Below are 15265 nucleotides of genomic sequence, written 5' to 3'. Positions count from 1 at the left end.
ATCGTGATAGAACCCGACTCGGAAGCAAATTATCAGTTGACGGCGACGATCTCGAGGTTGTAGAGGAGTTCTGCTACCTTGGCACGATCGTAACTTCGAACAACAACGTAAGCAGCGAAATCCGAAGGCGCATAGTTCAGGGAAATCGTGCATACTACGGGCTCCACAAACTCCTGCGATCCAGAAGGCTCCAGCAACACACGAAATGCACGATATACCGCACACTGATACGTCCAGTAGTATCTATGGCCATGAGTCATGGACAATACGGGCGGAGGACGCCAACGCACACGCCATTTTCGAGCGGCGGGTGCTACGGACTATCTTTGGCGGGAGTGAGAGTGTGAGCAGGGAGTGTGGAGAAGGAGAATGAACCACGAGCTAGCTGAGCTGTTTGGCGGAGCAGACATCCTAACGGTGGCTAAGGCCGGAAGGATACGATGGCTGGGGCACATGATGAGGATGCCGGACTCATGCCCCACGAGGAAGGTGCTCGCCAGTGACCCGTTCGGCACGAGGCGCAAAGGAGCGAAGCGAGTTCGTTGGCTGGATCAAGTGGAGCAAGGCCTGTCGGAGATCGGGTGCAGCCGGAGGTGGAGGAATGCAGCCTTGGACCGAGTTTCCTGGAAACGGATTGGTGACCTGGCCATGTCAGCACGACGTGCTCAACTGTGAGCGGGCCAAGAAGAAGAAGAAAGTGTTTACCTGTCCACGGTTCATTTTGAGAAGAAAGGGAGAACGCATGGTTTCTGACCACGGACGGCACTATCGGATAGCTGCAGTCTGCCTCGAATGGCACGGATGTTAATGTAGATAAAGTCTACTTGAGAGGACGTAAACTGGGCCTGAAAATGCATTTGACGGTAATATGGACTCGAGCTGCCCCGTACATATCTGATGCCTCCCTACTCCATTCGTTGCAGAATGCTGGGAATTGTAGATCTAAAATCACTCCTCTCACATACGCAAGCTATTTTCATCGCTAAGATTCTCCTCAACAATATTTGTGCCCCATCCTTACTATCTATATTCATTCCGGCGGGCCTTACTTCTTACGGCCAAAATGATCCTTTTCTGCGAGCTATGAAATCATTTAACTGCTTTTTATCATTTCGATTGTAACATCTCGATATCTGCTTTTCGAGTCCGACTAATTAATGGCTCCTTATAATCCTCTATGTTTAGTTTGTTTCCTCCTCCTCCTCTGACGCGTTATTAGATTTAAGATCAGACTATAAGATTCCTCATGTAATACCTTATGGGCGGACAAATTATTTCCCGTATATGTCTAAACAAAATATTTCCTCTTAACACTATACACTATCATTGTATATCATCTTGTATTAATTGGTATAATTGCTCAGGGGCATGGATAGCGCTTTGTTTTCCATCATGAAACTCTCTAAGATACGTTTCAATTTCGGTATTGTTGTACGAGCTTTTGCTAATAATTGTTCTTTTGTGGTTTGGAAAAGGAGTATCTGTCATTACATCTTCCTCTTGAGCTATTCGGAACACAATTTGATTTCTATAATTGTTAATGGGTCTCTCGGTGAAATGAATATAAAAATCTCCGGAGCTTTCGGCTGAGTGCAGTGTGTTTGAATCGTTGGGAATGGGTTCTGTTTGAATTGTCTCATTACTGCATACTTCCACTTTCCTACGGCATCGGCTTTCCTACGGCATTTTCCACAATGCATCGGCGACTACATTTGTTTTACCTTCTTTGTAAACTACATCATAATCATAATTTTCTAAGTCTAGTCTCCAACGAATTATTTTTGAATTTTTACATGAATTCTTAATGAAAATTAAAGGCTTGTGATCTGTGACTAATGTGAATTTATGACCAAACAAATATGGTTTGAATTTACTTACTGCCCAAACTATAGCAAGAGCCTCTTTCTCTGTTGTAGAATAGTTTATCTCGGCGTGATTAAGAGTTTTTGATGCAAATGCAATTGGGTGATCTCTCGAATCAATAGTTTGCGATAATACTGCACCTAGTGCGTAGTTCGAAGCATCGGTTGTTAAAGTAAATGGTTTTGAAAAATCTGGGTAAGTCAGTATAGGGTCCATTATTAGCATTTTCTTTGATTTTTCGAAGGCTTCGATGTATTCGGGGTCTGAAGTATTAAGTAAAGCAGTTTTTTTCAAATATTTAGTCATTGGTCTAGTGATTTTAGCAAAGTCTTTGATAAATTTTCTATAATAACCTAAAAGACCCAAATACTGCTTTATTTCTTTTTCATTGGATGGCAATTTCCAATTAACTATTTCCTTGATTTTATCTGGGTTCGGTTTTATCCCATCTTTCGTAACGATGTGTCCGAGAAATTCGCAAATTTTTTTCAAAAATTCACATTTGTTAATTTGTATCTTCAAATTAGCTTTATATAGTATTTCTAAGACCTGGCTTAAATTTGAAAGGTGGTTTTCCAAACTTGTACCAAACACTATAACATCGTCGAGATACACGTAACATTTTTTCCCTATAAGATCGCCTAAGATGGAATTCATAGCTCTTTGGAATGTTGAAGGAGCGTTTTTTAGGCCAAACGGCATTCTAAGGAATTCGTAGTGGCCAGATTCGGTGCTAAATGCGGTTTTTTGCATTGATTCAGGTTCCATTTCTATTTGATGGAATCCACTTTTAAGATCTAAAGTGGAAAAATATTCTGAACGTCCCAAATGGTCTAGAATATCATCGATTTGAGGGATGGGATATCTGTCATCCACTGTAACATCGTTCAATTTCCTGTAATCAATTACTACACGAAAACTTTTCTTCCCTGATGCGTCTGATTTTTTTGGGACGACCCAGACGGGAGCATTCCATGGAGAGTTAGAATGTTTCAAAATTCCACTTTTAAGCATTTCCTCTATTTGTTCTTTAACTACTGCTTTATGTGCATGTGGATACCTGTATGACTTTGTGTATATGGGTTTGTTATTTACAATGTTGATTTTATGTTTCACTTGGGTAATTGCTGACAATTTTTGATTTTCTTTTGGAATAATTTCTTTATATTTAGTTATTGTATGCAATAGTCTGTCTCTTTCGTATGAATTTAGGTGATCAGTTCTGAGGAGTTTTCCTATAGATGGATCGTGGTTATTGGTTGTGCAGTTTAGAATATGGAATTCTCTTGAAGATGGTTCTATCTGATATTTATAAAACTTCAATTTTTGATTTAATAGAATCAACGTCTCAGCTTTATAGTTTAGGATAGCTTTTAAAGTAGATAATGTTTCGGTGCCTAGTAGACCATCGAAAAAATTGTGAAACTTCATTTCGTATAGTTCGATTGATGGTAAATTTAGCCCAAGGAATAATTCTTGGCTTTTGAAACGTACCATGTAGTTTCCATACATGTTTTTAACTTTTGTATCGCAACACTTTTTGGAGTTTTTAAGTATTCCTGGTCGCAAGAGATTTTTGTTGGCTCCAGAATCTATAAGAATATTCAACGTTCGGTTGTTCGATTTATCTGTTACTTTAATGTATGGAAGGAAATTGTGTTTATTTTTTGCTAAACCGGGTAACAAGTTTCCGAAGAAACACAAAAATTTTCATTATCATTTGAATTTGTATTGCTTTCAAAACATTCGTGATTGTTTGTTGATCTATTAAGGGTTAACTTGGAACGTGTTGTGCTTGTGTCCATGGGTACGTTATAATCCTTTGCCTCATTTGATTGTGTAGGTTTGTAATTAGCACCATGCGATCGTGCGTTGTATGAAACGTTCGGGCTACGATCGGTTTTTTTATCCGAATTAAACGTATTGCGATTGGGTTGAACGATCCCATCAAAATCTCGCTTATTCTTCAATTTACACAAAAATGTATAGGCATCGTGAACATCTTTCGGACGTGCTGCATGTACATGTCCAAAATAATCCTCCTGTAGGCCTGCCATGAATGCTGCTAATGAATCTTCTTCAATAAAAGTACTTATTACATCCCAATTATCACGGTATTTTTGATTTTGTTTTGCAATATTTTTAATTTTCTCCACTATTTCTTTATGCACGTTGTAATATTTGTGGATTGTAACGTTTTTAGTTAATTTCCACGGCCAAAGTTGGCATTTGTATGTGGAAATATCCTGTCGATCTCCAAAAGCGTTGATCAATATTTTTTTTATTTGTTCAAACTCATGAGGATTTCCTTCCTGGCAAACGGCGTCGTTTGCTTTCCCTGTCAATTTACCACTGACTACAATTTCGTATAATTTGAAAACGTCTTCGGGTACCATTGCTCTAAAAATGTTTAGAGTAGTTTCGACTTTCGCGATCCAGGCCGAAAGTTGTTTTTTATTACCATCAAAGGATGGTAGCTCTTTTACAGGGTCCGGTATTACAAAAAAATCGTTCTTTCGGGTTGATGTACACGGGTTCAATGACATAGGGTCCTTTGACCGATCTAACTGATCCTCCACATGTGCTTTGTTTAGGGCGGTTTCTAAAGAAATTTGCCGTTGCATTAAATCGTGCATAACACTTTGCATTACGGATAGCTGCTCTAAAATCGTTTGTTCCATCTCGTTGCTCTTTATCGAGAGATTTATAAGAGACAGTTCCTGTGTAACAGCAGTTGGAATGCACGCTAGCTCGTTATTTGATTCTGATGAGGATGAAATAGTATCACTTTCAGAATCCTCGTGGTTTCCTCTAGCCTGCCACATTCACCTAACAAATACACTAACACAAATTCACTTGTTTCTCGTTTTTTTTTTTTGAAACGCGAATAAAACAATTAAGAGAAGTTGATCTATAGTGATCTCTTTCCGATAGTAACGGTAAATCGTCGTGTTTGGAAGCTGAGGTAAAATCGGGTACCAGGTACTCACGTGGTATTGCAGAAGGTGGGGGGAACCTCAAATCACACGACGGATAAACCTACGTGTCGCGGATGCCTTAGGCGGATTCCTGTTGTAGCTTTTATTAATCAACTACTACCACTTTTATACACCTAAAACCACACTGGTCAGTTCCGTACGGCTGCGCCAATTACAAATGAAAGTTTTCGAGAGGATTTATTCTGTATTGTTTAAGTGAACACCTCGAAAGCCGGAACGTAAAAGAGAAACGCTCTTAGTTGGCAGCACGCATGTGGCCTCCCTCGCTGTGTAAGTAGCTAACGCACTTGTGCGTACGCGTGTTTATAGGATGAGGTCCAATCCTATAACTATATATATAATTTTTTTTTTTTTTTTGATAGTTGTTTTGTTTATTATTTTCGTTTTTTTTTTTTATTTTGCCTATATATATTTTTGTCTTTTAAATCTTGTGTTGTTTTGTTTTGTTTTGTTTTTTTTTTCTTCTTTTTTTTTATTTTTTATAATTCCTGTATATGAAAGTTTGTTGCTATTGTTTGTTGTGTGTGATTGAAACTCTGATGTTTCCTCTTCGTATGTTATTTGATCGCAAATGATTACAAGAGGTTCCTTTCTTGAGTTTGTACCTTTTGATTATTTTTTTGTGCCTTAGGTTTCCTGATTTTCCTAAACCTCTTGGTATTAATTTGCAGTAAGCATAGTACTGTTTCTTAGGTACTTCATTATTATTTTTTTATCCTTCTCTCTTCTCGCGGAAGGGATAGGATATCTGTGTATCTATTGTAATGTTACTGGTTGTTTCTTTTTCTTTTCTTTTCTTTTCTTTTTTTTATATATATATATTTTTTTTATAATTCTAATTTTGAATGTGACATAGAATTTTAACTGAGTTATTGTGCTTATTGAGTTGTTATTTTTGGTTTCCTGGGCTATCTGTTTTTTTTTTTTTTTTTTTTTTTTTATATTTCTATATTGTTTTTCGTTAAATGATCTATTATTTTTTTTATCGTCTTGCCGGATGTGAGTTGCCAATTTTTGATCAGGTTTTCTTTGGTGATGTCGTTTTGTCTATTGTATTTTGGGCATGAGAAAATTTTATGCCAGCCTGTATTTGGTGTGTTGCACTCTTCGCAGTTTCCTTCCTGTATTATTTTCATTTTGTGTAACCAGTATTCCGATAGGTCGTGTCCTGTTAATATTCTATTGGCCGTTTTTACTTCTTTTGCTGACAGTATTGTGTGTTTGTACCATATCTCGAATTTGAACTCTTTTTGAAACTCTGTGAATTTTTTTCCCTTGTTGTTGGTTGTGTTTTTATACCACTCTTGTGTCTGTTTCTCCATTTCTTTTTGATATATTTTTATGACGTCGGTGTATCTGTATTTGTTGTTTATAGTGTTTTCTGTTATTGTGCCTTTTTTGGCGAGCTCATCTGCTATTTCATTACCTCTTATCCCTGTGTGAGATGGGATCCAAGTTATCTCCGCCTTCAGTTTTGTGCCTATTTTTATTATCATGTATATTATTTCTTCAATTAGGGTTTCGTTTTGCGCTTTTTGAATTATTTTGCATGCTGTACGACTGTCTGTGTAGATCATAGGTTGTGCTAGATTCATTTGGTTCGCTTTCATGAGTGCTTCGTGTATTGCAATTATTTCTGTTGTGGCTATAGATGCGTAGTTTGTTATTTTGTAATCATAGTATGCGTGTATGTTATTGGTTTTGATGTATATTCCTATTCCTGCTCTTTCATTGCATATACTTCCGTCTGTGTATATGCTGGGTCTATTTTGGTTGTTTTGGTTTATTTTTTGTAGTATGATTTGTTTCATTATTTCCTTGTCCATGTTGGTTTTTTTCCCTATTTTGTTTGTGAGTGATTTGTCTATTGTAATTTTTTCCTGAATGTTGTTGTTTGTGGCTAAGTAAATGTTTGTGTATATATGTATATTTTTTTCAAATAGTGTTTCTTGGTGTGTTTTCTTCCTTTTTTTGTAATTCGTTCTTTGGTGTTTCAGTAGTTGTAATCTTATCGGTTTGGAGAATACTATGTTTTTGGTTAGTTCTTTTCTGACCGTAAATTCGCTTCTTATTTGAAATGGTATTTCTGCGGCTATGGCGTGGAGAGTATTTAGTGGTGTGGTTTTTGTGCATCGTGTCGCTTTTCTAATTGCTTGGTGTATTGTAGTCAGTATGCTATTTTGGTTTTTTTTGTTGCTGTTCTTTGTAAAGGAGCATCCTGATTCTAGGATATTTCTGATTGTTGCTCTATATATTGTGAGGGCTTTGTGTGGGTACAAGTTGTTTTTTCTGGCGCATAGAATTTTTAGTACATTTAGTCTATTGTTTGCTTTGTTTTTTATGTATTCTATATGTTTCTTGAAAGTTAGTTTTTTGTCAATTATTGTTCCTAGGTATTTATATGTATTAACTTCTTTGATTGGATTGTTTTGTAATATTAGTATTACCCTGTTTGACCTTTCGTTAAAGGTCATAAATTTGGTTTTATCTGTGTTTATTGTGAAATTTATTTTAGTTATTTCTTCGATGAAATGGTTTAGTGCTGTTTGAAGGTTGTTTTCTATGTCTGTGTGTGTTTTTCCGTGGACTATGATGGCAAAGTCGTCCGCATATAGTATTACTTTGGTTTGTGGGTTGTTTATTTTGTTGTGTAGATCTTTGGTATAGAGGTTGAAAAGAGTTGGAGACATAACGTCACCTTGTGGGAGGCCGTCTGTTATTAGCTTTTTTAAAGTTTGGTTAATACATTCTATTGTTATGGTTCTGTTTGTTAGGAATGCTTTGACCCATCTGGTGATTTGAGGAGGGATATGTGTTTCTATCATTTTTTCAATGGGGATTTTTGTTTTTACATTATTGTAGGCTTTTTCAAGATCAATGAAGGCTATTCCTGTTTTTAAGTTTTTTCTGTTATTGTGGTAAATTTCGTTGGTTATGTAGTTGATGCATTGGTTTATAGTCCTTTTTGTTCTAAATCCAAAGGAGAGTTGTGGAAGTATCATGTTTTTTTTCTATGCTTTTGTTTAGTTGTATTAAGGCCGCTGAGTTGAAAATTTTTAAGATTGTGTGTATTAAGGCTATTGTTCTATAGTTTTCTATCTTTTGTGCATCTTTGTTTGGTTTGCAAATGGCTATTATTTTTATCTCTTTAAGATTTTTTTTAATTATTCCTTTGTTCCACATAGCATTTCCCTCTTTAGAATTTTTTCCAAGGTATTGTGATTGATGTTCCTTAGCATGTTGTATGTTATTTTATCGCTTCCTGGTGCTGTGTTTTTTTTCCTTCTTAGAATTTCTTCCCATATTTCTGTGTTGATGAGGTCTGTTCTTTGTTCTTCTATTATATTAATCCTTATATTGAATTTGGATCTTGAGTTGTTGATGAAATTAGTTTTTAAGAACTCTTTTGCTTTTGTTCTGTCGTTGTGTATTAGGTTGTTTTCTTTGTTGGACTTTTGGCTTTTGTTTTGGTTGTTGTTTATTCTTCCTACTAAGTTCCATAATTCCTTTAAGTCTGTATTTTCATTGATTTCATTTATGGTTTTTTCCCAGTTTTTTTGTTTTGTTTCTGTTTTTTTAATTTTTTGTTTTAGGATTGCTGATCTTTTCTTGAGTTCTATTGCATTTTCTATAGATCTATTGTTATTGAAATCCGCTCTTGCGGCATTTCTGTTTTGCATGGCTGTTTTAGTTTCCTGGTTCCACCATGATTTTAACTTAGTACGTGTATTATGTTTGATATTATTTATGATTTTTTGTACTTGGTTGCTGAACTGTTTTATGGTGTTGATTTTTTTTGCGTCAATGGTGTTTATATCTTTTATTATTTTTTGTTTGTTGAATACGATATGGGATTCGTTTTTTCTGTTTTGTTCTATTATAATTTCGATTGTTTTGTGGTTGCTGTAGCCTATGTGTTTGTCTCTAATGTTCCTCTTGATTATGTTGTATATATCATTTGATGCTATTGTGAGGTCAATTGATGTTTGTCTTTTGCTTGTGTCTGTTGGTATGTGTGTGTATGTGTTGTTTGGGATTATTATTAGGTTGGAGTTTTCCAGTTCTTCCATGATTATTTCTCCTTTTCTATCTATTTTATCGTCTCCCCAGAATGTGTGGTGAGCATTGAAGTCTCCTGTTATTATTATTTTTCTGTGTGTCGATGTGTTGTGGGTGATTTTGTTTATATAGTTTTTCATACTTGTTGTGTTGGTTTGTGGTGTAATGTAAGTTGTTATTATGTGAATATTTTCAACTATAAGATTTATGTGGACTGTTTGTATGCTTTCATTTACATCTTTGAATTCGATGGTTTTGAATTTTAAGTGTTTTTTAATTAAAATGCAGCTTCCACCGTATCCGTCTATCCTATCCTTCCGTATTATGTTGTATCCTGGTATGTTGAATTTTTGTTCTGGTTTTAACCAAGTTTCTTGGAAACATGCTATATGTACTTCTTCACTTCTTAGTAATTGGTTTATTTCCTCTTTGTTACGTTTGATGCTTTGTATATTTGCTTGTAAGATTTTGATTTTGTGCATTTATGTCTGGGGTGATTTATGTGTGTTATTTGTGTTTGTTTATGTTTATATGTAAGTTTGTGTGTGATGTGTAGTTTTTTTTTTTTTTTTTTGTATGGTATTCCTGGATTGGGAGTTATTTTTGTGTGTGTGTGTGTTTTTTTTTAGTGTGTGTTTTTTTTTTTAAGTGTAGTGTGTGTGAGTGTGGGTTTTTTTTGTATATTTATGGGGATATTTCCAGATTGAAATTTTTTTCTACTGGGCTCATAAATATTTCCGTTTCGCTTATCGTGACTTCTGTGTCACTTCAAAGTATTTTTTCCGGTGAGATCATATTTTCTGTGGATTTAAGTTTGTTAGTTGGGCTTTTTCTTTTTTCTGTGGGGTTGACGTTGTTGTTGTTTTGAGGGGTGCCTTTCACTATGGTTGCATATTGTCTATTTGTATATATTCTAGGTACTATCGGTACGATTTCCCTTCTCATTCTCCTTGCCTCTTTCATGGTTACCCTGTTTACTGTTTGGATTCTTTTTATTTCGTATTCATCCTTGAACACCGGGCATTCTCTGTCTAGTGTTGAATGGGGTTCACCACATTCAGTACACTTTAGTTGTTTGTTGCACTCTTCGTGGTATTGTTCACCACACTTCGCACAAACTTTCTCCCTGTTGCACCTTTTTTTCGTGTGTCCATATCGCATGCAATTCATGCAGCGCATTGGCATGGGTATATATTGTTCTACCCTTTCATTATAGAAACCTATTTCTAGGGATCTAGGCAATCTAGTACTTTTAAAAGTTACTATAGCAGTTCTAGTATTTATATATTCGCCCTGCATATTTTTCCTCTTCATTATAACCACCTCAGTGACCTTCTGCTTTCTTAGACCCTCCAGAATCTCTTGTTCTGTTAGGTGTTTAAAAGCGTCACATCTCACTATGCCTTTTGAAGAGTTTAGCGCTTCATGTTCATACACTTTCACGTTCATTATGTTGTCTCCGTGTGTTAAATTTAGTTTTTCCAATTTTTTTGCCTCATTAGCATTTTTTACTTTGATGAGGATTCTGCCATCACGCAGTAGGGTGGTTTGCAGTGGCTTATTTCCTATAGCTTGTTCTGTGGCTTTTGCAAAGAGGAAAGGGTTGTATGTGGTTAAAGATTTGCCCGGTGTTGTACTTTCCACTATTATATAGGCTTCATCAACATACGTTTCTGTTGTTTCACCAATGTGTAGCCTTGTTTTTTTCCTTTTTTTGCTGTTTATCCCTCTATCTTCGTCAAGAATGCTGTAATAGGATCCAAAGATCCTACCACCGCCGGGGTCATCGACCCCCATGCTTGAGGCGTCCTACACTATTGGTTTTTTTGTCACTACTGTCTTAAACTGTTGTCTTTGTTATATTTGGATGTTCGTGATTAGTCTGTCCTAGTCGAGTTGGTTTGGTCGTTGTTTGGGTCGTATGTATGGTAATTTACTCACTATCTTGCGGGGTTTTTTTCAAGGGTAATTTTTAGCGTCCTTTCTCTTTGGAGAATGGCGGAACTGTGTTCCCTTCACTTTCCCCACACACAGCTGATATGTGGTAGCAGTAGCAAGACGACAGAACAGCACATTCCAAGCCAAGGAATAAATGCTAGAGCGAAGAGTAGTGGAAAAAGGACAAATAGTACTGATAAACACGTGTACCACCACCACCACCTTTATTTATTCTTTTGCCTTTTGCTAAATTTCCGTTCGTTAAATTTTGCAAAAGCTAAAAAAAGCGCTTTAGCAAAGCCACACATCTCAAAACGCGACCGAGTTGGGGTCCAACCTGCTTCCTTTGGCACATAATCAAGACCAAAACACGACGTCCAAAAACGGTCACGTTTAGTTCCAAGCTCTCAGATTTACGGCCTTTGGGCGAGTTGAGTCTAGTCGAAGTTTTGTATGGACAATACCAGCAATACATACACAAGGTGGCAAAAGGTTAAGAAACAGAAGTTCTAGAGAAAAGAAATAGCAAGCAGATCACAACAACCCATTCGACCACACGCCATACATGGGCTTCGCCAACGTGAGCTTCAAACATCTGAACTCATCGCACCATAATGATCCAGCATCATCAACTGCAGTATTATCAAACAGCAAAAAGGAGAAGTAGAATAAAGCGAATATTTACAAGCAAGCCAAATTCTTTTAGTGGATTTGTACCATTGTTCGAGAAAATACAGAACAATGATTCTTGAACGTAGTAGTTATTGCATTAAATACAAACATTTACATAAAAATGCGGTTAGGTACATACCTCTTGTAAGGAACTATCGTTCATTGTGGTAACCATAAAATTGACTGCTGTCAATAACACTGCTCCATTACCCGCTTCTTCTCTGCCGTATACATTATAAAGCTCTAAAAACGATGCTATAGTTTTTGATGCGGTTTCTGTGCTTCGATTTAATGCTCTGCAAAAAAAGAGAAACTTAAGCATTAATATACAGATGAACAAACATACATTGCTTATCATTACTATATTGACTTTTTTTCAGCGTCCACATTACTAGCGTGAAAAAAAAACAAAAAAATGTAAACGGATCACCTTCGGGCAGACGATTTGAGCTCGTTCAAGTAGCAAAAACTAGTAAATAAGAAGCGCTTTTTTGCAGCAAAACACCGCAGCAACAGTGAAGAGCACCATGTGATAGCCACCTAGCCCTGTCAACGTACCGAAAAACTACGTAGCACATGCTATAAATACACGCGCATATACACGTACATACACGCCACATCGATGGATACAATTTGGACTTCTTCTCTCAGTGACGTCATTGACTAAGGAGCCCAGAGGCAGCCGAGAAGAAGCCGAACTGTTTCCATACGATTTGACAGCTCACTTTGCAAGAGGGTATGGAATCAAGGTCTGTTTAGAATAGAGGTCAAATAATAGCCAAAACAGGGGTTCGCCATTTTAGATTTCATTTGACGGTTTGTCGCCCGTGTAAGATGCATAATATGCTTACTCACACTTTGTTATCGTGATATTAGTGACACTTTTTCCTTGCGTCCCTGGCGGCACAATTGTACGAATAGGCTAGCTGTCAAACCGATCAGCCTATGCTTCCCGTATGTAGATATGTGCGTGGTCGCGAGCATGCCTGTCACCCAGCTCATCATTGGCTTGTGTGGCTTTGTACCTTGCGTTGTTTGGCTACAGGTTTCACTCTACGTTCGTGCCAAGTAGTTGCAGTTTGTGAAAAGTTTATCAAAGAGAACAGAACAACTGACCAAAGATTGTGCAAGGAATATACTCCTTCAAGTAAGTACTTATTACATACATTAGCTGGAACTGTTGAAAAAGTCACAGTTTCTATTAAACATGTACCATAACTATATTTCCAGATGGCACAGAAGGGAGCTGCACTGCAGGAACCAGCAGCAACCGCAGGAAGACGATATCTACACACGGACAAACATCGAGGACGAGGACAATGCAATACTGGAAGTAGATGATCATTCCGGTGGGCATCATCATCATCATCCTGCGTTCGTCATGATAGGATGTTCCGATCGTGTGTCCCAGTTTCGGTCAGAATGCCTGACTAAAACTATTTTAAAGATTGTGCGGTAATGTATTGTAATATAAAAACATTGTAGTGAAATAAAAATTGTAAACAAAAAAAAGGATCAAAAATTATTTTAATTAATATTTAATAACCTTGAGACATAATAACCATTATGAACCTTGGGGGAAGCATCCGAGCTGTCAATCTGCATTGTACGGATAGATCTTCTTCTTCGTACCCCTAATCGTACGATTGCAATTGCTCTAACCGGTGCGCTATCAGTACAATTGTGCTGCCAGGGGTCTAGCCTACTTGTTAACTATATCGCGAAGTTTCACAATCAACTTGGTCGTTAAAGTTTTCCTTCGTTTTGAATGCCTTTAGTTAAAACAGCTAACTGTTGATGGTTTTATAAAGTGGTGTGTGGTCATCACCTATTAGTGTTATGAAATCAAGGGTTGATCACACAGTACCAGGCTATACTGCTAAATACCACGCCGTATTGTGAACCGGGAGATATTTGTTAATTTGTTAATTTATTTATTCAATGAGCCTCATATGGCCTCTTTGAAACTTGGGTATAAATGTAAATTTAGCACGTGGTTGGTCGCACAGAACGAACACAATTTAAGAATAATAAGCGCGACAAAGTCAGGATCAAAACGATCACAAACAGCGTTAAACTCTCGGCACATGGACAATAACGGATCATAGGAACCAAAACGACTATGATGTTCCTCCACGTCAAGTAATAGTCTGGCACGTAGCGATCTCGCCGGGACGTAGATATTAAGCCTGAATAGCAGTGCCGGCGAGTCGATCCGATGGTCAAGTAACCCTGCGACAAATAATCTCTGCGCGTTACAGTTTCGCGGTTTCAGCGACTCCAGGCCCAGTAGCGCGCAGCGTCCGTTGTAGTCAACTTGGACGCTCCAGGAACGCAGAGCAAACCGCGTATACTTGCGCTGAATGGACTCCAGAAGGGCCAGAGGACGCGCAGCCGTAGGCCACCTTCTTTCTATTCTTTTGGATTGTCAGAGGAGAGAATCTTCATAGAGAACCCGCATCCGTGCCAAGGATGCCTGTTAAAACAGGAACCACCATAGTCAGGGAACTGCCCGATTCGCCGGAGCGCCTACGGACTAACAACTCCTCAAGCCTCAGAAACCCATGCCGGATGGTCCGTTAAGACATTTACGTCAGCATGGGCTCTCTGGGTACATTTGTCCTTACTAAGAAGCTAACAAAACTCCCACGGCGCCGCGCGATGAACATTGGTTAGATGTCAGGCGTTCGAGATGATCACGGCATCCACACGGGAGTAATGAAACTATCCGTGCTTCAGCCTACTCCCCTCGCGATTGGCAAAGCACGGTCCACGTATAGACTACATGGTGGAGGGGCATGATGCTCCTCCATGGTTCCACATAGTCACCCTTCGCGCACTCAACCTCACGAGTCTGATGCTGCAGTGGCGGGATTGCCCGCGTGGCGCACCCCTACAGCGACGCATACCACGATGTCTACAACCGAGAACTGCCCACAAGGAGCATGTTAACGACCTCAAGCGTTCGAACCCACGTAGACACCGATTTGTACACTTGCCACACGATACACCTGTCAACTACTACCGTTGACTTATGCGTTCAAGAGCCGGTAGGTGTACCTGCGACCACTCAAATTGTGTGCAAGGAGTTTTGTGTGCGGGGAGCTAGCAGTGAGGACTTTACGACTGGCACCAGGCGGCACCGCGCTTATCCCCAATCCCTGCAAAGGCCTCTCATGACTGCGGAGGTGGTGCGCAGTCAATAGCGTTCAAAGACAACTATTCTCAGGATTGCATGTTTCTGCCCCGGCTGGAGCCATGATATGGCCTACTTATAAGGAATAGATCGTTAAGGGCCGGGCCGGACGCCCCCGGATCCCGGTTTACACCCGTTCACGTTAACCTCTATATTTCGGCCCCACATCTACAGGACACGACGCATTTCAGACTGGACAATGAAGTCCAACTCCAACATCCTCCATGCTCGGTCCTGCTGCAGATGCGGCATAATTGGGTTTGAACTTAAGGCTGCTGCGCCCTCATGGGTGCAGCCCACTTTACCGTTCCCAACACTCACGCCTGCGAAGACACAACGGATTTTAGGGTTGATCTTTCATGTGACACTGCAATTACCCGTGCTTGCTTGGATTTCTACACATTGACGTCCGAGCACCGTGCAAATGCCTCCACTTCCAGTTCCAATATCTCGCGGTCTCCTGCAGACACAACGGATTTTAAGGTTAACCATACGAGTGGGCGACAAACTCCACTTAAATGCATTCCACTACATCTCG

General features: G+C 38.6%; 1 protein-coding gene across 1 annotated transcript in view; it reads right to left on the bottom strand.

Moving 5' to 3' along the window:
• Positions 1–11150: 11150 nt before the first annotated feature.
• Positions 11151–15265, bottom strand: part of LOC128305156 (WD repeat and FYVE domain-containing protein 3-like) — a 62348-nt gene continuing 58233 nt past the window's right edge. Inside the window, exon 3 of the mRNA XM_053042477.1 lies at positions 11151–11827. Coding sequence (XP_052898437.1) covers positions 11659–11827 — 169 coding nt within the window. The 3' untranslated portion in view covers positions 11151–11658. The remainder of the gene's footprint in view (positions 11828–15265) is intronic.

This window comes from Anopheles moucheti, chromosome 3 (assembly GCF_943734755.1).
Source record: "Anopheles moucheti chromosome 3, idAnoMoucSN_F20_07, whole genome shotgun sequence".
Lineage (NCBI taxonomy): Eukaryota > Metazoa > Arthropoda > Insecta > Diptera > Culicidae > Anopheles > Anopheles moucheti.
This window is presented reverse-complemented; position numbering and strand designations above follow the sequence as displayed.